Here is a 24,365-nt window from a genome sequence, read left to right as displayed (position 1 = left end):
ACAATGGGGGGCACGCCCTGCTGAAAGCCACTGAACCCTGGAAACCCCTTCTAGGGCCTAGCACCCCCCGTACACCAGAAAGGCCCTTGCAGACCCCCCCTCAACCGACAGTGCGAGGACACTACACCCCCCACGTCATGCAAGCCGGCCGCTGCAAGCTAAGGGTCGGGCTCTGCACGCAGCAGCCCGCATAGCACAGCGGAGGCCTAAGCCCGGACAGCGGCAGGTGTCTGGGGTGTAAACAAACACCCCCCGCCCCCCAAAAAAGGGCAGGCAGGTAGATCGGTAGGTCCCGGCTCCGACGCCCCTTCCCTGTGCGGCCGGCAGGGGTCGCTGCACGGCCCGTTCTTCGGGCGGGGCGTGGCCGCAGTTCTGCTCCGCCCCCGGGACTGGGAGGTGTCCGAGGCCGTGACGTGTTGTCAGGGCAACGGAGGACGCCATCTCAGGCGGGTGGCCTTGGAGAAACGCGCCGCCTCCGGGCCACGCTTCGCTCTGCTGGCGAGGGCGGGGGTGGAGTCTCCGGGGTTGTCTCCGAACCCGGCTTCCCAGAGGTGGCTCAACTGGGGGTGGGGTGCTCAGCAGAGAGGGGGCTCCGCAGCTGGACTCTGGGGAGCGTAGCGGAGAGGGGGCTCCGCAGCTGGACTTGGGGTCACAGCACAGAGGGGGCTCAGCACCTGGACTCTGGGGAGCGTAGCAGAGAGGGGGCTCAGCACCTGGACTTGGGGTCATAGCAGAGAGGGGGCTCAGCACCTGGACTCTGGGGGTCACAGCACAGAGGGGGCTCAGCACCTGGACTTGGGGTCATAGCAGAGAGGGGGCTCAGCACCTGGACTCTGGGGGTCACAGCACAGAGGGGGCTCAGCACCTGGACTCTGGGGAGCGTAGCGGAGAGGGGGCTCAGCACCTGGACTTGGGGTCATAGCAGAGAGGGGGCTCAGCACCTGGACTCTGGGGGTCACAGCACAGAGGGGGCTCAGCACCTGGACTCTGGGGAGCGTAGCGGAGAGGGGGCTCAGCACCTGGACTCTGGGGGTCACAGCACAGAGGGGACTTGACACCTGGGTTCTGGGGGTCACAGCACAGAGGGGACTTGACACCTGGGTTCTGGGGGTCACAGCAGAGTGGGGGCTCGGCACCTGGACTCAAAGGGGGGACTCGGGGGCCTCACTGAAAGCAGGGGCATCAGCTGCTCTAACCGGAGGTATACCTCTGTATTGTGTGGTGCTCTGCTCCTGAGCTCAGGACAGGTTTGTTTCTGTGCTTGAGGGCAGGGTGGGGACCACAAGGTCTGGGGCCTACCTATTGTCTTACTGTTAGAATTCAGATCACGAGGAGATGGCTTTTGTCCTGTCTTTTCAAATGAATAAATTAAGCTGTTCATTGGGGTCCCAGAGAGCCCGCTGTGCAGCCCTGTGTGTTTTGGGTTCCCTAGCCGGTTAGTTTGTTTGGTGGGGCAGCAGAGTTGGGAGTTTGTTCATTAATGATTTCTCTCCCAGGACCCAGGGTAATGCAGCGTGGATTGGTTTGATATCTCAGGTGATTTTGTGGCAGATACTTCTGTTTTTTTACCTTATAAGTTAAAAGTGGGGGGTCAGCTCTGGGGTCCATGCAGCAGAGCACTGTTGGTCTTCCGGGCTGTGTTCTACTGTGGGGATTGTTTGGAGGTAGAAAGAAGGAAATCAAGGTCACCATCAGCTCCAGTAGGAGCACTAGGGTCCCAGTCAGGGATCAGTATAATTACCCAACAGGTGGATGAACAGCAAGACCAGGATGCCTGGGAACACTAAGACTTTGGACCCTCGTTATTTTGTGCTCATAAGACCATTGCCCATCCCCACACAGAAAGGTGCAAAGGTCCAGGCTAGAAGTAGCACTGTTTATAATTGCTGGGAAGCCACAAGAGAGCAAATGTTTTGGGAGACCTACCACCGGAGGCACAAGCAACTCACTCAGCACGGGTATCGGACACCTAGCTGGAAACCTTACCAGGAGCTTGGAGAGATTCTCTACTTAGAGCCAAAGAAACTCACCCTCCACTTTTTGGGACAGCTGCCCCAGGTAAGCTATCTTCTTTTGAATCATTAACTTTTTAATTTTTGTCATTCCTGACTTCATAGAAAAACAGAAGATCATATTAAATTGTAGAGGCAATAGTCAATTTCTGCTTAAAGAGCAAAAAAGCAATGTGAAACATTGTGCCAGTCTGTCAATCATTCTAACATGATCAAATGAATAATCACACCACAAAATTAGACCAGAGGAAAGACCTTATATTTTGCTGTTTTGAGAACAGAGAAGCCTTTTAAACTCTGTCTTGTGAGGCTTTAGTAAGAGCAGTTTCAATAGAGTGGAGAAATTAGAAAGAAGCAGAGGCTTTTTGTTTGTTTGATTGTTTTTGAAAATAAAAGAGGTGCTGGTACTCATCCACTGGCTAGGGGCAGGGGACCCAGGGCCTTGTGGCTGGGAGCTGGCTGGGACATGCAGATGCAAAAAAAGCACTGAAAAGAAGATTGGTGGGGTGGGGGGAAATCCAAAAGAAAATTAAGGTAATGTGTGAATATGTAGCATATTTAAGGAGCGGTAACCCAGTCATTGAAAAATGAAGGGAAGGAGCAAATAGAAATAGAACTGAGGGAAGGAGGAGCTAGGAATCGCGAAGCAATGGGATGTCGGGGATGGGACAACAGCTTTGAAACTGAGCATATGAGGGAAAGGTCAGAACTGGAGATGGGTTATGAAGCCAAGGAACAGGCTGGGGGATGGAGAGTTAGGATTGAAGAGCAATGTTAGAGTGGTGGTATGAAAGGTCTTGTTTCAAGCAGAGATACAATGTATAGATTTAAATGTTATAGTGGCATATTTTATGTTCTGAAATGTATCTGTCTTTGAGTTTACGAAACAGTTAACTATGAGTATGTATACATTACCTTGACTGCCAGGGTAATTATCACGGTACTGGTCTCCTTTTGTGTTACATAGGAAAGCTTCCTTAAATCCCATTCACTGTGGCTATGTCTAGGCTAGATGGGTTTGTTGGCAAAACAGACATGTTGCTGACAAAACCAAGGGAGCGTCCAGACTCCCAAGGGCGTTGTGCTGACAGTAAGTTGACAGAACGCAGCATTTTTGTCACAGCAGCGAAGGGTCCTGTGGCATCTTATAGACTAACAGGAAAGTTTTGAGCATGAGCTTTCGGGAGCACAGACTCACTTCCTCAGATGTGCTCACGAAAGCTCATGCTCAAAACTTTCCTGTTAGTCTATAAGGTGCCACAGGACCCTTCGCTGCTGTTACAGATCCAGACTAACACGGCTACCCCTCCGATACTTGACAGTGTTTTTGTCGACAGTCATACCCCACACTCCACAAGAAAGAATGCCACAAAATTCCAATCTGGACATTCTGAGGGGCCTTCTGTCAATAGAAAAGGCTTCTGGGACACCACTGCACAACCCTGTCTGCTGTGCTTCTGGGTGGTCATTTTGATGATAGAGCGGATAGTTCTTTCAATCTGCTTCTGCAACCTGGCCACGATCTGTCGACAGAGGTTTTGTCGCAAGGTATCTTCCAACACAAGCTTCTGCCGATAAACCCCTGTAATCTAGACATAGCCTGTGTGATTTAATGATTGAGTTGCAAAAGTATTGTTTGCCTAGTTGCCAACACATGAGATTCAACTGCAAAGTTTTTGTTTTCTTCTGTGTTGTTGGTTCATTCAGGGAACTCTATAATTCAGTAACTTGTTCGCACTCCCCTTCTAGTGAAGCAACAAAACTATTGTCTGAATAGACCAGAATGCAGTCACTGTTCCCCTCCCAACCCCCCATTTCTGATTTTGATTTTGGGTCAGATCTACAGAGGGATTTAGGCACTGCTCAATTTTTTGCACTATATTTTGGTGTGCTTATACAGCTTAAAGTTTTGTGTGCAGAGTTGAAAGGTTTAAAGGGAGACTGGCTCCCATACTTTATCTTTGAGCTTCTAACATCCTATTATAGAATCATAGTACACTAGAACTGGAAGGGACCTTGAGAGATCATGAAGTACAGTCCCCTGTAACAGCAGGACCATACACCATCTAAATCATCCCTGATAGGTATTTTTCTAACCTGGTCTTAAATATATCCAGTGATAGAGATTCCACAACCTCCCTAGACAATTTATTACAATGTTTATTCACTTTGACAGGAAGTTTTTCGTAATGTTTGACGTAAACCTCCCTTGCTGTAATTTAAGCCCATTGCTTTTTGTTCTGTCATCACAGGTCACAGAGAGTAATTTTCTCCCTCCTCATTGTAGTACCGTTTTAGGTATTTTTGAAAACTGCTAGCATGTCCCCTCTCCGTCTTCTCTTTTCCAAACTAAACCAATCTAATTCTTTCAGTCTTCCCTCATAGATCACGCTTTTAGACCTTTCATCTTGAAAGGGAAAAGGCTTTTGTTTCTATATCCATGTAGTCATACAGCAAGCTTTGCTAGTATTTTTTTTTCCTTTATGGCATATAAGCTCCGAAATGCCCTTTCCCTTGGAAGTACCTCTTACATCTGGATATTCAGCAGCAAATTTTGGTTGTTTAGACACCAAACTAATCTTGAAATTCAATGGAAATTTTGCACAGTAGGTGTTGTCAGAATATGACCTTTAAATTCATTCTGGAATCAAATTTGAACTCTTGCTTGAGATTTGAACTAAATGTGCAAGTTAAAATGTATAATTTCTGTAAACACTAATTTGATCTAGACCAGGAAGGTGCACTGAAAATATTATATATGAAGTAGCAGGTTAAATTAGAGGTCTTCGAAGCCACCAGGGAGGATTTAGCCATTCAAATTCCATTGATTTATATGGGTGTTTTGTGTCTAAATCCTCTGCTCATCTTTGGAAAGCTAAATCTAATTATGTAATAAAACTTTATTTTTATCCCAAATGACTTTAAGTATTGAGGAATGATCATATACTTGGTTATTTTGTAATTCAGTATGTACCCGATGATAGGAGACATGAAAACTATACTTTTTAATCATTGAGTGAGGTGAGAGCTGTAATCTTCCTAGAATTGAAAAACTCATTCTCTTTGATTAATGCATTTGCTTCTGAAAATTAGCATTTGCTTTGGTCACCAATATGTCCAGAAAATGATGGTGAATAATAATAAAGTCTCTAAATAGCAAAATTAAAAAAACCTCCCTAACTCTCTGAATATTCTAGGACCTGAGTTGGTGCTCTCCTGTGAGCTATTATCTTTTGACAAACAGTACTTCCTAAATTGAAAAGCTCCTAAAATGGACTAAAAGTGATTGAGGACTTTTTATGAAATGATTACATAGGAAGATATGGGCATAGGATGCAATGATCATTAGCTGATGGCACATCTAGAGTGTTACTTAAGTGGTGGGTGGTGACCGGTATGATTCTAGCCAACAAAGATGTCCAAAGAAGCTGTATTTTTTTATTCCTGTTTCTGCATTATTATTTAAGTGAATCTATTATCCCTGGAAACTTTACACCTGTTTTTTGAACATTTTAGCTTTTGCCCTTTTGAAAAATCTGCTTTTTTTTGCTCAAATAATTTTTGGAATTGTCATCTACCTTACAATGAAAACATTAAGGTCATGTTTACACTACATGTCAAATTATGTCATTAATCATGACCTGATGTAACTATATCACTTTTGCGTGTCCACACAATACTCCACAGTCAATGTTCTTGCATTAACAGAGAAGGCAGAACTCTGTGTATGTCTGTCTCCGTGTGCAACTTGCCACCATCTACCCTGGGTTTGCTGGAAAGGGTTCACAGTGACTTGTGGGAGCAGGCTTACTGTCCCATCATGCAGTTTTTCCATCCTATTGTTCCATGGGCTTCTAACTACATTTCTCGCCACTCTTTGACTGCTTTTATAAACTGCATGGCCATCATCTCTGTCCCACAGCATGGATCCTGCACAACTGTCCAATAATGTGATAAGCATCGTTACACAATGTAGCTCATCCTGCAGTATTTCAGGAGCTGGAAGTCTGATGATGACTGTGGTGTTTGCAAGGAACCTCTCACCAACAGGTTCAGTAGGTGCAGAATGACTCTAGAATTAGCCTTTGAGGTTACTGATGCTGCCTTTTTGGCAGATTAGACTTCAGTGAGAATCTTCCCATGGCCATAGCAACCTGTTGTGCCCTGCATAACATTTGTTAAGTTAAAAGGAAGAAGCATCCACAGAAGTGGAGAGTTGAGGTGCATCAGCTGGCTGCTGATTTTCAGCAGCCAGATACCAAGGCTGTTTGAGGGGCTGGACAGGGGAGGGCACTGTTTGAATCAGAGAGGTTTTAAAGGAGCATTTTTATAGTGCGCTCAGAAATATGTCTGTCTGTCTAGTCATTTAGCCACGCATCATTTTCTCGCACTTAGTATGACCCTTGTAATGATCATGGTGTGCGTGTTAATTTTTCAATACGGATGGACTAATTGCCAGTGTATGTATTTCAGTAGCAATCACCATCTGTAGGACACAAAGTTTTCTTGTCTTTCTATAAGTACATTTTTATTCAAACATGATATGTTCTGCAAGGGACATGAAAATGAAAAGCATGTTTACAAATGAGGATCTTGCAGTAGGATATGTGTTCAGCTGTCATGGTGATACATGTCATTTGGATGGAGTGCACAAGGTTCTGAGATGGCCTGGGAACTTGTGAGGGGGTGGGGGGGGGTGTTGTGGGGGTTGATTGTGGGAAAGGTATGAAAGGCAGTACTGTGTGGGCTGCAAGAGAAGGGAAACACAGACATTTAATCAAGGACATTTGCATGTCTGTTTGGTCCTGAAGCAGCTGTATCATCCAGTCCCACCCCTGCTTCCTATACTGATTAGCCCCATATTCATTTTCTCTTTGATAGCCTCTCTCCATGCTCTCTGCTTGCAATCAGAAGCATTAGAGGATTACAGCACCTCCCAGAACATGTCTTCCTTACCCTCCTGTTTCATTTCCTTATGTGATGGATCTGTTCAGCTGGTGCACAGGAGGAGACAATCAAGGGCACAGATACTAAAGAAACAACAGACAGAGACTTTACTTTTAGTGCACTCACAGCCTTGATTCAAACAAGTTAGAAATACATTTTCTCACTTCCTCTTGGTGGGCATTTACCTGCCTCTTGATGGGAACACCAGCCATGGTGAGTTTGACCTGGGGAAGGGAAGGGTCAAGATGGGAGTGGTGGGAGGGTTTCCACAGGACTATCACTGCCAGCCCATTGATCCACTATTCGGAATACTGGCACTGTTTTCCAGAGGCAAAGGAGATAGCAGCTGATATCTTGCTCATGAGGATGCAAGGTTGAAGCTCTGGCTTGTGTATGGCTACAGACCGGGTCTGTGTGCTGCTAACTTTTATACTGCTTTGTTGCCTGCAGAAATAATTGATTGATTAGTAAGTTTCCTACAGTGAGAGAAAAAACAAGGCAGACCTACCAGGAAACATGTAGCAGGGACGGTTACAGAGTACCTCCATGAAATTTTCCTTGAGATCTCTATAGAGGATTACTGGGACAGCTTGATGTGGATCAGCAAACTTTTCCACAGGGCCCCCTCTGGCTAGCTGCACAGGTTAACGAGAAGCAGATACAAAATATGCCTGTGTTGATTATTTCAATCCCTCTTCCAGACAGCTTTTAAAAAGCACAACTCTACTTCATGTCTCTCTGCAGCATCAAAGCACAATGAGTAGTTACTGGAGCTCCCCTCTCCTGCATCAGAGCCAGAGTGCTGAGACTACTAGCTAGAGCCCTGTGGAGTTGTTAAGAGATCCTGGCTCACCATGCCATTGGATGTTCCTGTTGTATGTCGTCTTCTATCCTCCTCGAACTCCACTTCTTCAGCCACCACATGGTCTTCGGGGTTCACTCCGCTGGCCCATGTCTCCTTTCCCTCCCAAATATCTACGGTGGCCACGGAAGTTGGAAGCCTGTAGAAGCAGCATGTCTTTGGTGACACATCAGGGTAACAATTGGCTTCCCTTGCCTTCTGGTATACCTGCCTCAGTTCCTTCATCTTGGCACCGTCTCCCTATCATACCCATTCTCCTCCATGCCACAAGCAATTTCCCCATAGATATCAAAATTCTTGCAGCTTGAGGGGACCTGTAATTGAATAGCTTCTTCTCTCCACATCCTACAGACAGAAGCATGTATGCTTCAGGGACCTAGAATGGTCAGCTGGGCAGAGGTGACGTGAACTCTCCATGATGCACTAACAGGAAAAATTTCAAAAATTCGTGGAGCTTTAAAGTAGGAAGGGCACGTACCCCACGGCGCTCCACTTCCCGTTGTTGTGGTGAAGTGGAGTAAGACAGGCTGGGAGAGAGCATCAGGGAAGAGCAGGCTGCTGAGTCACCCCAGCTCCCACCACTGATGCCACCCCATGCCAGGCCCCCGGTAATCTCCTGGCTTGTGGCGGGGGGGACTTTGGGGAAGCAGGCGGAGCAGGGGTGAAGTGAGGGCAGGGCTTGGGGAAACCAGTACACATTGAAGCAGAAGGTAAACACTCTGCCACCACTCTGTCTCTGATTTAACTGTCTTGCTACACTGACATAATAAAACTACCTCAACAAAAGGCATAGCACTTATGGTCATAGGCACCGACTCCTGCACCAGCTGAGGATGTTTGCCCACCTGACTCTGCTATTGGCCCCACCCCTATTCCACTCCTTCTCCCATGCCTCCACCCCTGCTCTGCCTGTTTCCATGCCCTCCCTCAAGTGTACCACATCCCCCTCCTCCCCTTCTCTCCTTGAGCCTCTGCACTCCACATAGCAACTGTTTCGCAGTAGCGGAAGATGCTGGGAAGGGGAAGTAGATCAGCAGGGCTGCTGGCGGGTGAGGGAGGAGTGCTGGGAGGAGGGGGAGAGAGTGGGGAACTTGGCTGCCAGTGAGTGCTGAAGACCCATTAATTTTTCTCCATGGGTGTTCCAGCTCTGGAGCACCTGCAGAGTTGGCACCTATGCTTATGGCAACAAAGTTAGATGCAGTATCAGTGTAGCTACTGGGAATTGCTTATGTCACTCTAGGTGACCTCCAGAGCAGCGTTTTCCATAGAGTGGTGGCAGAGTGTTTACCTTCTCCTCCAGTGTGTATGGCTTTCTGTTGAGTCACCAGTGTTGTATAGACAAGGCATAAGTAAACCTAGCAAATCAGATTAAAGGATTCCATTTGTGTATAATTAGCTGGAGCAAAATGATTGCTTCCAAGCCACGGCTAATATTCGTTCATTATAGAGGATGTAGCTTCAAAAGGTTTGGTGTCTGGGTTTAGACTGGGATTCATTATTTGAGGGCAGTTGTGTTGCCCAATCCTGCGTGAAAGCCTCTGATGTCTTCAGGAATTAAACATCAGCATTCCAACAGGTCCCACAACATCTGTGTTTTTTAGGTGTGGCCTAAACATGCCTGCTTTACGTGTCTAGCCCTAGATTGTACCCCAATCCACTCTATCGGTGTAGTTAGGCAACGAAATGGGCCACTCATCTTCTCCAAAATGTCTCTCCTGGTTCCTGGTATTCTTTATACAATTGTCTGTGGCACTCCCTTGGGGGAGGGGGAGTACATTTCTGCACTGCACCCAATTTAGGTCCGTATCTAAATGGCATGATTTTTAACATCCATTACATAAAATTTGAATAGTCTCAGAGGGGTGGCTGTGTTAGCACCTTAAGGAATAATACCTAATAAATTTGTTAATCTTTATTACCTAATAAATTTCAATCTTTAAGATACCACAATAACGCTTATTATTTACAAAATTTGAAGTAACTTGATTTAGTTTTGGGTGGTCTTTCTCTTCCTCTCTCAAAATGTCTGGCACGCTCTAAAGCAGACAGCACTGATTCATTGATAGTCAAGGAATGTCACTTTCCAGACAGCATTTTTGATTTCCTAAGTGTCCAGAGCAGTGTGCTAAAGGTCTTTTTGTGTTTCCTGGGTGTAACAGTGCATGATGATAGCAGACACCTTTTATCATCTTCATATGGTTTCTTTTTCATTAATTGCTGTAAAAAATCCATTTGCAAAACCTCTGGGGTGGCTTATTGACTTTGTATGTGAAAGGAAGGTGGCCTTTTTGACCAAGCCCAAAACAATCCAATTGCGCAGAACTTGCAGTATCATTACTGTCCCTGCCTACTCTGTACTTGTGATAAGAGTATGTTCTGTAATTGTGTGCGTTAGGTGACTAGGTCACTAGATAAGATTGATAACAGCGTCAGCAAAGAAATGTTTCCAACTAGCATTGGAGAAGAAAACTGAGCAATTTTTTTGGCTAGAAATTACACTGGTATTACTCACATTGCTGAAGTTAGAGATTTGCCAGGATTTCCATTATGAATCCTTATTTTTCAGAGGACTTGCAGTCCACTGCAAAAATTTTCTACCCCACACTCAAGCTTAGGGACAAATTACGACCACTCCTGCCTGGGTGTGTAGGGAAATAGCAAGGAGCCTTTTCTCTCTTAGCTCACCCTCTCAACGGGCAGTCATAACTCAGCTGCCACTCCAAGGAGAGTGGGAAATGGAAGGTGGATGTTGCATTGCCCAGGCAGACTGACTTACTTCCAGGGAGCGCTGCCAATGACTTCTGAAACAAGCAGGAAGGTATTTGTGCCTCCCTCCACCTCTCCCCAGCACCTACAAAGCATCAATGTGCCTTACACTTGAAAGTCCCAAATGCAAGTAAATATTTAGGACATAGTTGTTTTTTCCCCCTTAGATTTACATGGTATATCCCTGCATAGAAGGTCTGAGAAAGTCCAGTGTATATGCTGATAACTTCAAGATGGTGTGGTTCCATACATAATACCAGTAAATGTCTTTCAGTTAAAAGACAGATTTAAAAGAGTATTTGGATTTAACAGTTTTAATACAAAAAGGGAAAAGAAGTAATTTGGGTGTATATTCACATTCAGCTTCAAATGCATAACATGGCATGATAGGGAAAGAATTCACCTAGCTCAGACATGTTCTGCTTTATGCTCAAGTATCATTATATCCCATGTAACATGTTATAATATTAGACCCCTTCTTGCAATATGCTGATGCCTCCTGTTTGGCAATTAGTGCTCACTGTCCATTAAAATCCCTGGGAACTGATATCATTCACAGAATTAGGCAGAAATTCTTAGAAAAAATTCTATCAGTATGAAACAGTTTTTCTTCTCATTCAGCCAGCTTTACAGGTTGAATCTCTCTAATCCGGCCCTTTTGGGACCTGACCAGTGTTGGACGAGAGAATTTGCTAGATCACAAGATGTCAATATTGTCTCTGGCAGCATTACCAACACTTTCACTGCTTAGTGGACTCTTAGAAAACCTTTAGAAGTAAATTGCAGCTAAATAATTGCACAGAATACTGAGAGCCAACTGGTGGCCAGAAACAAACTTTATGGAACCACAGGAAACTTGGTCACACCAACGATAAGTGGTCATCAAGCTAATTAAAATCATGCCGGGTTACGGATACTGCTGGATGAGAAAGTTCCAGACTAGAGAGGTTTAACCTGTACTAACAAGGCATCAGTCTTTACAGGGTGAAAGGATACATCTTTGTAAATATTTTTAAATTATTTTTCTCTTAGAGATGTCATATCTATATGAGAGAGAGAAAGTTGAACTGGCATCAATTTGGGAATCTATGTTACTCACAGTGGCACAGCACTGATTGAAAAGCTTATTTAGATCATACCAAATACCTAGCAGATCGTGTGAGCAGATTATTTGGCTGGTAAAGCTGGGTCCCTTCAACATTGAGCTAGTGCTTGTCAGCAGTGGGTAAGAGTCTTTGCAGGTTAGTACTGAAGTATTGTTTGGGACTGAAAGACCTTTACGGTGTCATGGCATTAGAGTGAAAGCTTCACAAGATAAACATTTTTTTTGGTGAGGATTTATTTAATATTTTTTCTTAGAATTGACTTTTCCCTATGTAATACTTCTGGAGATTCTTCACACTATAGTGAGAAAACCACCTCTTCAGGAATCACAATAGTCTTGTGAGTAGTTGCTTCAGTGCCAAGGGAATGCAAACAGAAGAGAAATGCGGACTCATGATTGTGAAGTCCATGCTTTTAGTTACTTCAGTTACCCGGAGTTGCTGCCATTGTCTGTTACGCATTTCAAATGTAAAAATTCCTTTGGAATCAAGATGGTGTAATATATTCAGTTGCACAAGAATTGGCTGCAGCTGCAATTTTCACTAGATGCATGCAAACCATAGTCAAACCACAAAGTCTTATGCTCTGGGAAATGGGGAATTTCACTGTGTAGAGCTCCCTGGTCACTGGACCAGGACCAAATTTCACTGTGTAGAGCTCCCTGGTCACTGGACCAGGACCAAAGTAATTATCTGAAAACAATGTAATTTTTAAGGCAAATTTCTCCTTTTGAGGAAAGCAGGAAACATTCCTCTGGTGAGTTACTATTGTGGGGCTTTGTTTTGCTTTTAAAAATGGAAGCTCTTTGTACATGTTCCAAAGTTTGGAATGTCTGAAGTGCTCTAAAGCAGGAGAAAGAGGGTGACAAAGTGCAGATGAGACTGTCAGCAATTTGATACATGCAGTTTATGAAATGGTTTTGCAGTGGCTCACCTGGCTATCAACAAAACATATAATATTAGGAATAGATAATGGAAAACAAAAGAGCAGTGCAAGCATAATTACACTGTAATTACAATTCATGTTCATATTGTCTTATTGTAAGTGGTATTTCACTGCTTGCTATGGAAATGAAAGAGTCCAGCATCTTATGTCCCTGAGAAACATGGCTGGATGTACATTTGAAAGACTTTAATAGCCTCAGTGTACACAGCTTTCATTTTAGAGCTTTCTGTATAATTAAAATGCCCATATGAGTATGCCTCATTGAGGTTTTCATGGAAAATTCTTGTGGTTAACGTTGCTAGCCTTTGCTGATATTTTGCCTCTGCTCATTTTCTTTTCTTTTTAGTATGTAAAATTTAAACTGTTCAATTTTTTTCTTTTGCTACCCAGAAAAATATTTTATTTTTTTCTCCTTTTAAGAAAATGCAAAAGGTAGCTGTTCTACTCAGTAATAGAAGAGTAAATTGTAATAGTTAGGCCACTTTCCTTTAGCACAAGATTCATAACCTCCAATGGTAAGACATGTGTATGAACTCTTGCCATATTAATCATCAAGTTAGTTAACATCCATTTCATGTGGTGTCATCCTTGCCTTACTTTTCTTCATGAAACCTTGTGTGATCTATTAGCACTTCCTATGCTCCCCAAAGTCACATACAGCAACAAGCAACTGAGAATTTACAATGTACTAACTAGTGTTTAAGTATGGCATGGAGTTCCACTAAGTGGGATCTGCCTTGTTTAAAGTCTCTAATTACTTCATCTTCCATCTATTCCCACAAATTATATTTATAAAAATAAACCCTTCATTTTTAAAAAGTTACGACTGAAAATGTGTTTAGGGGCTACAGATAGGATCCCAAACTACACTACAGACACTACAACAATATAGCTACTGTGCTGCAGCTATGCTGCTGTACCCTGTAATGTAGACATTTCCTACAGTGATGCAAAGTTTTTCTCCATTTGCTGTACTAAGTCCACTGCTCTGAGATACACAGGAAGAATTTCTCCATCAACATACTGGGCTCTACACAGGGAGTTAGGTCAACTTAAGTATGACAGTCCGGGATATAAAAAGCTCACCACCCCTAAGTGACATTGAAATTTTGACCTAACTTTTAAAACTAGACATGGCTTAATGTAGACTCATTGCCCCTTAACAATGTTTAATTTATTTAGGTCTGAAAGTCAAACACTTAAAAGTTAAGAACTGCCAGCTTTACTGTTTCCCGTGCAAACTTGATTCTGCCACTTATGCCTCTGTCCTGAATGAGCCTAATGTTCTATGTGATTTGGAGCATCAATAAAAATCTTAGTAACTAATTAAATGATTATTCATACCACCTTTCTTAGGGTTCTTTTCATATTGATTGCTTAACTGTAGGAAAGCACTCAGGCCGAACTTAGTTTTATAGAGATTTATTAACAATCTTTAAAAACAGCAACTGATAATAAAGGGTACTGGAAGAAAAAATCAGTTTTTGGACTATGATTTGGTTAACATAAACTAGAAAATTTGTCACTAAAACCATTCCACTTTTCAGAATCAAATCGCACAACCACAGTAGAATATTGAAACTTACCCTCTAGTACTATCTTGGAAATGTGACTTTGTTTAGATTTTTGGCTGAGTCTCTCAGAATAGGGCCTCACTTATGCCAACTGGTATTGCTAACATCCAAAACTTACATTAAATTTTGGCCTGTTTCTTGCAAGTCAATTCACCAGATTCACCTTCCAATAGTTTTATACAGCTTGCAACTCCCTCACCTGGCACCCTCAGGATCTAACTGTTCCCAAAAGAGGGAATCTGCCAGATGAGGGGAGGTCTCCTGCCTCTGGCCCTCCAGCTTGCTGTCCCTCCCTGCTGCCAGCTCTGCTTTGCCCCGCTGGCCCCACCCTAGGTCCAGCCATGGACCCCCTCTTACCTCCTGCCTGGCCATAGCCCTGCTGTGGTGACACTGGCCCCATCCACACCTGGTTTGCTGGTCACAGATGCCTGGCTCCAGCCCAGCTGGTCTGATGGATGCAGTCTGGTCCAGTAAAGGCTGGCTCCAGGCCTGGCTGGGCCTCCCCGCCTCCACACACACCCCTTGTGCCCAGGGCTGCCAATTGCTCCCCTGCCATCCAATACCACCCCCACCCCACCAAGGGCCAACAGCCCCCTATCCCTGGTCTCCACCCTCCCTGCTACCAGCCTCCCTATCTTGGGTTCTCTGGTACAGCACAACCATAGATGTTGCCAGATCAGAGAATCCTGGTTTTGAGAGGGGTCATTGTCAATCGCCAATCAGCCCTTGATACCTATTTCCCAATATCTAATATCCGTCAGAACTAACTCTCCCATCTATCTAATCTAAATGCCTACATTTATGCCATGCTGTACATGCAAAGAAATGAAATTGAAAATGCAAATGAGGCACAGATTTATATATCGGGCACTTCATTTACATACTCTAAGAGCTTTCAAAAGAAGAAAAGCGTTGTAGACACAGATCTTTCAAAAGTAATCCCCGTCTTCCAAAGAATCCTGCTTCCTAAAAAAAAATGCAAAGGAGGTACCAGATATGTAAATCTGTTCCTCATTTGCATTTTCAATTTCCTTCATTTGAATGCCTCTTTCAAAAAAGGAGTGCTAGTGTAGACGTAGCCTCTGAGTATTTTGCAGTCAATATCACCATCCTGATTAGTAGTCAGTAATGTATCCCTACTATATTACATTCTTATTATTACAGCACAGAATTACTATCCACAGAGATTCTATGGTACAAATTGATTCATTTAAGTTTTTTTTCTCTCATTAGATTCTATTCTTTCTTTCACATATGGTGCCACCTCCCCACCAGCATGACCTGTTCTGTCCTGCCAATATCCTGCCAATATATTTTGTATTCTGATATTACCGTGTCCAAATGATTACCCTCCTTCACCAAGTTCTATGATGCCTATTGCATGAATATCCTCCTTTAAAACGATGCACTCTCGTTCACCCATTTTATTATTTAGACTCTAGCATATTATAAGATGGCCTTAGTACCACAGTCCTCCAAGCAGACCACACAGTAGCATTTCAATCAAGCAACAAGCACTTCACAAACACCCTTGCTCTACAAACAATTTACCCCAATGGCCATGTAATTACTCCTCCTTTACATGGAGAATTCTTTTGCAGTGCATGTCTTTTAACCAAATTCGTGGTTATGCTCACTCAAATTGTAGTTTTTCCATCAGTGCTCTGCTGACTTCTGAAATGTTCAGGTTAAAATTTATAGAATTTATACAGTGTCCCTATGTATTTTCTGGTTGCTCTTTGAATTTATTTTAACAGCCATTTATACAAAGGAAAGTGATTTTAAGAATTGTTGTTTACCAGCAAGTTAGAACAACCGTATACATCTTCTGTTCTCCTTGTTTTAACAACAAGAGATGTTACGTATTCCTGAGTTGAGTTTGCAATTGTAACCAATCAGTTGATTACTCAATTTTATGATTCTGTCCTTATAAACACACTATTTGGTTGTAGTTCCTTTTATTTGCTGCCTGTATCAGCACAGATATATTTCATTAACTTGATAGAGTAAACATGTTTGATTGCAAATATAATCTTCCTTATTCATTTTATTAAAATAAAATAAATCAATATGAATACAACCCGTCATTAAAATTTGTAATATTTTGCCCAAAGCAGTATCACTTCTAGTTGATTGTCTGTTTGTATCTTTTTTAACTATAATATTATATTCTATCAAGTTCCCTATTTTATGACTATATTTGACTCACCATATAATATCTGAATGCTTGCTATTAATCTAATTTTTAATTTGTTCACTTATTCACAGAAAAGGAAAAGGGGAAGTTTCTTTCGCTCCACCAGCTGCAGTAACTCTAGTTTGCCCAGGTTAATGAAGAAAACTAACAATGAGACCCTGGGCATTTATTTTCTTCGCCCTCTGCTCAGCCTTCCTTAAAGGCTTGATGCCTGGGCAATCCTTAATTAGTAATAAATCATAATTTTGGAGAAGTAGTTACTACAGATCATGTAATTAAAGATTATGTCATCACATAGACACTCAAAACAGCAGAATTAAAACTGTAACCATCAATCTGGCATTTCCTACCATTTGAGGAATCTAAATAACTTTCTTTCAATATAGTCATTTATATGTTCCTTCCTAGCTTGGGGAGGGGTTAAGAAAGAAGATTTTGTTTAACGTACACCTTTCACAAACCCTCTCTAAAGACTATAGTAACAGTGATAACTAGCTCAAAGCTAAGATTATTGAGCTCAAAGAGGGGCAACTGGTGAGGAAGGACAGGGGGAGGCAGCAGCCATGTGACTTGCCTCCCGGCCCCACCCCTAGCCTGGAGGAGGGCCAGGACAACCTCCTTAGCTGCCCCAGGCCCTGCCTCTTCCTTCCCCTTGTTCCAACCCCAGCCCATCTCCAGAGACACAGCCCAGGGGACTAGGAGGGGCCTGTTGCTGGCAGCAGGCCTTCATGCCTGCACTATCTCACATTCACTGGAAGTAGTAGGGGCTGGGGAAGCAGAGCTAGGCAGCTGCAGCCCTTTCTGTTTCCCCATGTACCAGGTGTGTCACTCCACTGGTGGTGAGTGCAGGGGGAGGTCCCACCCCTCCTTCAAGCAACATGGCCTGCTGCTGGGGGAGCAAAGCTGCATTACTCTGCTTCCCCCCGCAACAACTGTTTGTGAGTGGGGGGGGGGCTGACGCCTGCTGCAGGCACCAAATCCCTGCTAATCCACTGTGTCTCCTTGTTGTGGGGGCACATGGCCCCTTGGACTCCCCTCGTGTCACTTATGTGCTCAAGTGTCAGAGGCCTATGGTTTTTTGAAGTAGAACTTTTGAGTTCTATTTCTAATGCTCTATATGTGTGTTTTAACTGGCAGCTGCGCTGTGCATTGTTTCCGGTTATGTATCCATTACAGATTCTCAGCTGTTTGTAGCAATTATAGAAGAGGAGTGTCAATCCCTGAATGGTGAAGTAGCTAGATTTATTATGATTATTAGTCAATACTCGGCACTTTTCATATTCATAGCTTTGCACAAGCATTAACTAATCCTCACAACCTTAATGCAAATGTTATCCCATTTTACACAAAAGGAAAATGAATCAGAAAGGTGAAGTCTTTCCCAAAGTCAAACATGTTATTGACAAACCTAGGATTAGAACTGAGGATTTCCAGTTTCCCTGCTCTTGAGTATTTGTGAAGACCATAAAATTGTAGAATTGGAAGGAACCTCAGGAGATCTAGACCAGGGATATGGAATCCATGGCCCATGGGCTGTATCCCGCCTTAATCTGGCATGCAAGGCTCGGGGCTTCTCCTCACCTCAGTGGAACAAGCTGACACTGGTGTTCCAGCATCTCAGGGCAATGCCAAGATTCGCTGTCCCCACCTCGCGTGGCTGGAGTGCCAGTGCTGGCTACTTGATGATGAGGTAGGGGGAGCCCTGGGCCTTGTGGGCTGGATCAGTGCAATTTACTGGGCAGATCTAGCCTGTGGCCTCTGCCTGGTGGGGCAAAGAATCAGCTCTGTCTTCCGTGCTGTCTTGCAGAATCCACTCCTGTTGCTCCTGTTAGCTGGGATTCCTGGCCTAGAGGAGCAATGGGGGTGGTACCTGCAGGGCAGTGCAGAACCACTTGTCCCCCTGCCACTGGATCTGTGCCAGGTAGGTGCCCCCGTCCCCTGCCCCCCTCATGCTCAGACCCTGCACCTCCACCCCCAGTCTCTTTCTACACACCTCTCCTGCCCAGACCCTGAACCCCCCACCCCAGCCCATTTCTGGAATCCCCCTCTCACCCAGGACCTGCACCCTCACCCAGCAGGCCACTCGCCAGCAAACCCCTTGCACACACCGAAACCCTCATTTGTGGCCCTACCCCAGACACTACAGGAGCCACACAAAATCTACTAGCCCCAGGGCCCCAGCGGGGGAGCCAGGAGCCTTGGTGCCCACCTTCCCCAGAGCTGGAGTGTGTGGGCAACCCTGATGCACCAAGCTGCATAAGTGAGATGAGTCCCATTTCTCTTTTTACTTTTGCTTATTAGTTGGGTGCCACGTCCATGAAGGTTTTTTGTTTGGGGTTTTTTTGCTTCTCACTTGCATGTGACCTCCCAATGTTTTTCTGTAGGTCAGTTACCCCTTATCTAAGAAAGGTTCCCTACCCTTGATCTAAACCATCCCTGACAGGAATTTGTCTAACCTGCTCTTAAAAATCTCTAGTGATAGAGAAGCTACAATTTCCCTAGGCAATTCATTCAAGTGCTTAACCACTATGACGATTAGGAAGTTCTTCCTAATGTACAACCTAAACTTCTCTTGGTACAGTTTAAGCCCATTGCTTCTTGCTCTGACATCAGAGGGTAAGGAAAACCATTTTTCTCTCTTTTATGTCTTGAAAGCTGTTATGTCCCCTCTCAGACTGAGTTGAACCTTACCTGGAATATTGATGGCTGCTACACAATTTTAGGTACGCCAATTGCATACCAAAAATCAATTGTTAAGCTGTCAATATGTGTCCCTGTCCCCACTGCAGAATGCTAATGGGAGCCCTCCATGAGCTGTTGACTCATATTCAGCTTGTGATCCACTATGACCTCTTGATCCCTTTCCACAGTACTCCTTCATAGGTACAGTAAAAGCCATGTTATCTGGCCTTCAGATAACTGGCATGCTCTATTAACTGGCATCCGCTTGGTTGGTGGCTGCCCAGTGGGGGCTGGCTGCCCAGCCAGCGGCAGTGGGGTGGGAGCCTAGTTACCCAGCCAGCAGTGGCGGCAGGAAGATAGGAGACGAGGGGCTGGCTGCCCTGCCAGTAACAGTGACAGCAGGTTTGGGGGCTGAGGGCTGGCTGCCTGTGAGTCAGCAGCAGGGACGGAGACAGCTGTGTGGGCAGTGGTGGCAGCAAGGCTTGTGAATAATCGCACCATTTGATTATCCAACCCTCCCTGTTCCACAGGGTGATAGATAATAAAATTTATAATGTAGTTGTGTTCTGCTTTAGAATGTAGAGCTTAGAGCTGGCAATAACATTCACAACATTTAAACCCCAGTTGTAGACACACAATAGAAATAAGTTGTGCTAAAAATAACATGCTTAGAATAGGTCATTGTTCTCATTGGTTGTTTTCCTTTTGAGCACAAATATTAGACTTCAGGTGGTACTCCAGGCTTAAGACTGACTATTTGAGAATAAGAGATGCTCCATAAAGTAAAGGCTTTTATGATCAGTAAATTAGTTTGACATCTCTCTGGAACAACAACTATCCAGGTGGGTCCACACAATCTCCATGCTATTAAATTCAATACAATCTAATCAATTTTAGAAGTTCAATTTCTATTCCTAAAGGCAGCTTCCAGAATTAATTAAGGGAAGCATATCAAATGTAATAATGCATTGTTATTAAGGTCTTAGTAAACTTGCCAAATGTCAAACTGCTGGAACAGTCATGGTGCATTATACTTGTGTGATTACAGCTTGAATTGTCAATATTGTAAATTGCATTGCTCACCTAGATTTGGGAATTTAGCTGGAATAACATTCCTGATTCCGGAAAGAAGCATATTACAAGGGTGACACTTTGCAATGAATTTTCAAAACATCAGATTTTTTGTAATAGGTTTAGTGTGTGCATCTCCTGAGCAGTGCCTTAAAAAATCTCTCTAGGATACACGGTTCATGGAACAGACTGCTACACCTATTGGCACTACCCACTGTTCTGCTGTCACAGGTGGGAGCTAAGCTAGCATTTACTGGCAAAGCTGAAAGAATTTTGTTAAATGGTAACTGTGGAGAACGAATGGGAACTGGTGAGAAAAATAGTGTTAGAACAGTTCTTTAATATTTTTAGCATGTGTAATAATACTTTCTTATCCAGAACAATGCTCAGAACTCAATGGTTTAATAAAGTTTGCCTAGTTTGTTTATAAATTTAAAGCTCTGAGCTCATTCATCAAAAAAAAATGAAGGTTTCTAAACCTTTCGGACAAATCTGAGCTAGTTTGTGATTTTACATCAAATCATTCGTTTTGTCACGTGGTTTTGCAATGAAATGAGATGAAACTATGTCAGCTGACTTGAAATGCAACTGGTGGCTCAAACCTGAGGCTCATGTATGGAAACAAACAGGCAGAGCTATTTCACAGAGAATCATTCCACAAAAATGTTGACATGCTTTCTCTGAAACTAGTGATTTTTCACATAGTCTTACTTAGAATCACAGAACTGGAAAGAACCTTGAGTGGTTAAATCCAGTCCCCAGCATTCATACCAAGACCAAGCACCATCAAGATCAGCAATGGGCAACCTAGGCTAGTGAGTAAGCCGCACAAGTGGCCCTCCTTCATCTCATTAAGCCTCTGGATTGTCATAATCAAGATGCCCTCCCATGGTAGTTTTCCTACTAAACTTGGGTACCTAGAATTTGATTGGATACAGAAGGAGCGCACAGTTCCTACAGCCAAAGTTGCATGCAATCAGCATGCACCTCGCTTCATGTGCCCTTGCTTTATCTGCAGGTCATTTTAGTAGTGCTGGTAGGGGGAAAAAAAACTACAGGGATGGAAACCAGTGGAATCTGGCAAACCTGTGCATGGGCAATGATAAACAAACTGTGTGTGGGCCACACATAGAACCTCAATAACCCACATATGTCCCATGTGCTGTAGGTTGCCTATGCCTGATCTACACCATCCCTGACAGGTGTTTGAAGAACCTGTTCTTAAAAATCTACAATTACGGAGATTGCACAACCTCTCTAGGCAATTTATTCCAGTGCTTAACCCCGAATATCCAACCTAAACCACACTTGCTGCAGTTTAAGCTCATTGCTACTTACCCAGGCATCAGAAGTTAAGGAGAACAATTTTTTTCTCTCCTCCTTGTGACAACCTTTTCAGTACTTACCATATCAGACTAATAAGATATTTCTTATGAAGATTTTAATTGTTTGCTGTTCAAATTTTCATATTACTTCATTAAACCATATATACCCCAGACTCAATGAACAGAATTTGGATGGGATGGAATGGGATAGGTAGGCCTCACAGGCTATGTCTAGACTGTGGTTGCTATTTTGGGATACAAAAGTATCCTGGAATAGCAACCCCACAGCTTTTCTCCGCACTCGAAATAGTGTGGCTATTTCGAGTTCGATATTTCATTGCCACTACCCCTCATCATGAGGGGATAGAGGAAACCATGAAATAGGTCCTTATTTCAAATTTCAGTGCCATTTGGACAGCATCAACTTCAAAATAAGGTAACTTGCATTGTGCAAATTGCATAAATTATTTCAAACTAGACATGCAGTCTAGACATAGCCATGCTGACAGTGAGAGGCCTAGAGAAAGCCTGGGGACCAAATAGATTAGACCACAAGCTAAATATGAGTCAACAGTGTGACGCTGTTGCAAAAAAACCAAACATGATTCTGGGATGCATTAACAGGTGTGTTGTGAACAAGACCCAAGAAGTCATTCTTCCGCTCTATTCTGCGCTGGTTAGGCCTCAGCTGGAGTATTGTATCCAGTTGTGGGCACCGCAGTTCAAGAAAGATATGGAGAAATTAGAGAGGTTCCAGAAAAGAGCAACAAGAATGATTAAAGGGCTAGAGAATGTGACCTATGAAGAAAAGCTGAAAGAATTGGGTTTGTTTAGTTTGGAAAAGAGAAGATTGAGGGGGGACATGATAGCGGTTTTCAGGTATCTAAAAGGGTGTCATAAGGAGGAGGAAGAAAACTTGTTCTTCTTGGCCTCTGAGATAGAACAAGAGGCAATGGACTTAAACTGCAGCAAGAGAGGTTTAGGTTGGACATTAAGAAAAAGTTCCTAACTGTCAGGGTGGTCAATCAGTGGAATAAATTACCAAGGGAGGTTGTGGAATCTCCATCGCTGGAGACATTTAAGAACAGGTTAGATAGATGTCTATCAGGGATGGTTAAGACAGTACTTGGTCCTGCCATGAGGGTAGGGGGCTGGACTCGATGGCCTCTCGAGGTCCCTTCCAGTCCTAGTATTCTATGATCCTGCTATACTCAACTGTAGAAAACATCTGGCTTGGAAAGGAGAAGATAGAGGCCACTTCAGGAGTGACCCAGATAAGTCCCTGCTAGAAGGGACAGCCAGACTCTGGGGGATCAGTAGAAAGCATGAACTGTTCGGAGACAAGCCTTGAACAGAAGTGTCCTACAGGAGGTTTTGAATTTTCATTTGTTGGGTACCTGACTTCCTTTTGGACAGTAATGCTCCAGAAAGGGGTAGGATTGAAATGAACATTGGCTGGTCAATAAAAGAGAGCTACCTTGGACCTCACAGACATGGGTGGTGGGTATCGTAGGCAGGGGAAGGTAATGCCTTCCCAAAATGTCTCAACTAGTGCTGCCCAGGCTCCACTGTAGGCCCCCAGCTTCCCTCCCCCAGCCTGCTCTTGCAGTAACATTGGGACTGGTGGCTCAGCTGGAGAAGGTGAGCCAGGGGAGGCTGTTGCCCTGCTGCCCACTGGTTCCTCAGATCTCCAGAGTACCAGGACATAGTCATGCTGCTTTTGGGTCCATGACATGAGAGGTTATAAAGCTGACCTCACTGATCAATGGAGTTATATCAGGGATGAATGTACATATACTAATAACATAAAAGAATAATATGTTGAGATCTCTTGCAGACATAAATACGAGTTTTCCCCCAAACATTAATCAGCATTTGCCCAATTGCTACAAGAGGATAGCTATTTACATGCAACTGAAAGAATGTAAATACTGCTCTTTTATGTGATTGAGGTGCACAAAGGAGAAGTGGTACAAATTCTCAGCTGGTCTATGTCTACTCTGGCAGCCTCAGTCAACAAAACTGGGCTTTTGTCAACAAAACTCACCAAGCATCTACATGGTTAAAGCACTCTGTCGAGTTTGTCAACAAAACTCAGCTGTTCTTCTGGCAGTGTTATACTATAATGCCTCTGTCAACAGTGTTTTGTCAACGTAGTGCCCATGTAAACACTTGTGTCGACAGAGAGGGTTTCCTGTTCCCCAGGCAGCCCTGTTTGCAGAGCCTCCGGTCAGCTGTTCAGTCAAGAGAGGACAGGGAAGTCCAGCTGCTCTCTGTTGACAGAGCAACTTGCTCTATCAAGCTGCTTTTATGTGTAGACGCGATCTGTCGACAGAGGTGCTGCTGAAATTTCTCTGTAGACAGTGATCTCTGTCAACAGAGGCTGCCCATGTAGACATAGCCCTGTAGTATCCTTGCATTCTTCAAGTTGTGTGTGTTTGTTTGTTTGGAATATGAACATATTTAACTGTCACATTTCACCTTAAAAGAGGCATGAAACTAGTTTGCAAAACTGCATATAGAGAGCATGTCAGCCACCTCTTGTTAGCAGTAGGCTGCAACATCCTTTGGCAGTTTAAAAACTGATGAAGAACAATGGATCAAGTTGAAACAGTGAAGGTATTTAAGAGGGCAAAATTTAACGATTCAAAGTTAAAGTTCAATCAGAATATTACCACTGAACACTTGAGAAAGACTGTTGGGGGTATCATCATCCTCATATTTAGAAGGATTATGGTGTTTCACATAATTTGAACCTTGAAAGCTTAAATTAGAATATTACGTGATTCAGACTTTGTGAACAAAAGCATTTAGTAGTGAAAGAAACATTATATTACACCTGGGTTTTGATATATAGAAAACATTGCTGTAAAATCAGAC

The 24,365-nt window shown here is 43.7% G+C and overlaps 1 protein-coding gene across 3 annotated transcripts in view; it reads left to right on the top strand.

The window, feature by feature from the left end:
- Positions 1 to 1,752: 1,752 nt before the first annotated feature.
- Positions 1,753 to 24,365, top strand: part of CCDC60 (coiled-coil domain containing 60) — a 123,404-nt gene continuing 100,791 nt past the window's right edge. For 2 of the 3 annotated variants that reach the window (XM_075012712.1, XM_075012711.1), the window contains exon 1: positions 1,753 to 2,058. In XM_075012712.1, the coding sequence (XP_074868813.1) occupies positions 1,753 to 2,058 (306 nt within the window). The remainder of the gene's footprint in view (positions 2,059 to 24,365) is intronic. The other variant, XM_075012713.1, reaches the window with a different exon arrangement.

This window comes from Carettochelys insculpta, chromosome 18, assembly GCF_033958435.1.
Source record: "Carettochelys insculpta isolate YL-2023 chromosome 18, ASM3395843v1, whole genome shotgun sequence".
Taxonomy (NCBI): Eukaryota; Metazoa; Chordata; order Testudines; family Carettochelyidae; genus Carettochelys; species Carettochelys insculpta.
Note: the sequence above shows the minus strand (reverse complement) of the source record. Positions and strands in the feature narration are given on the sequence as shown.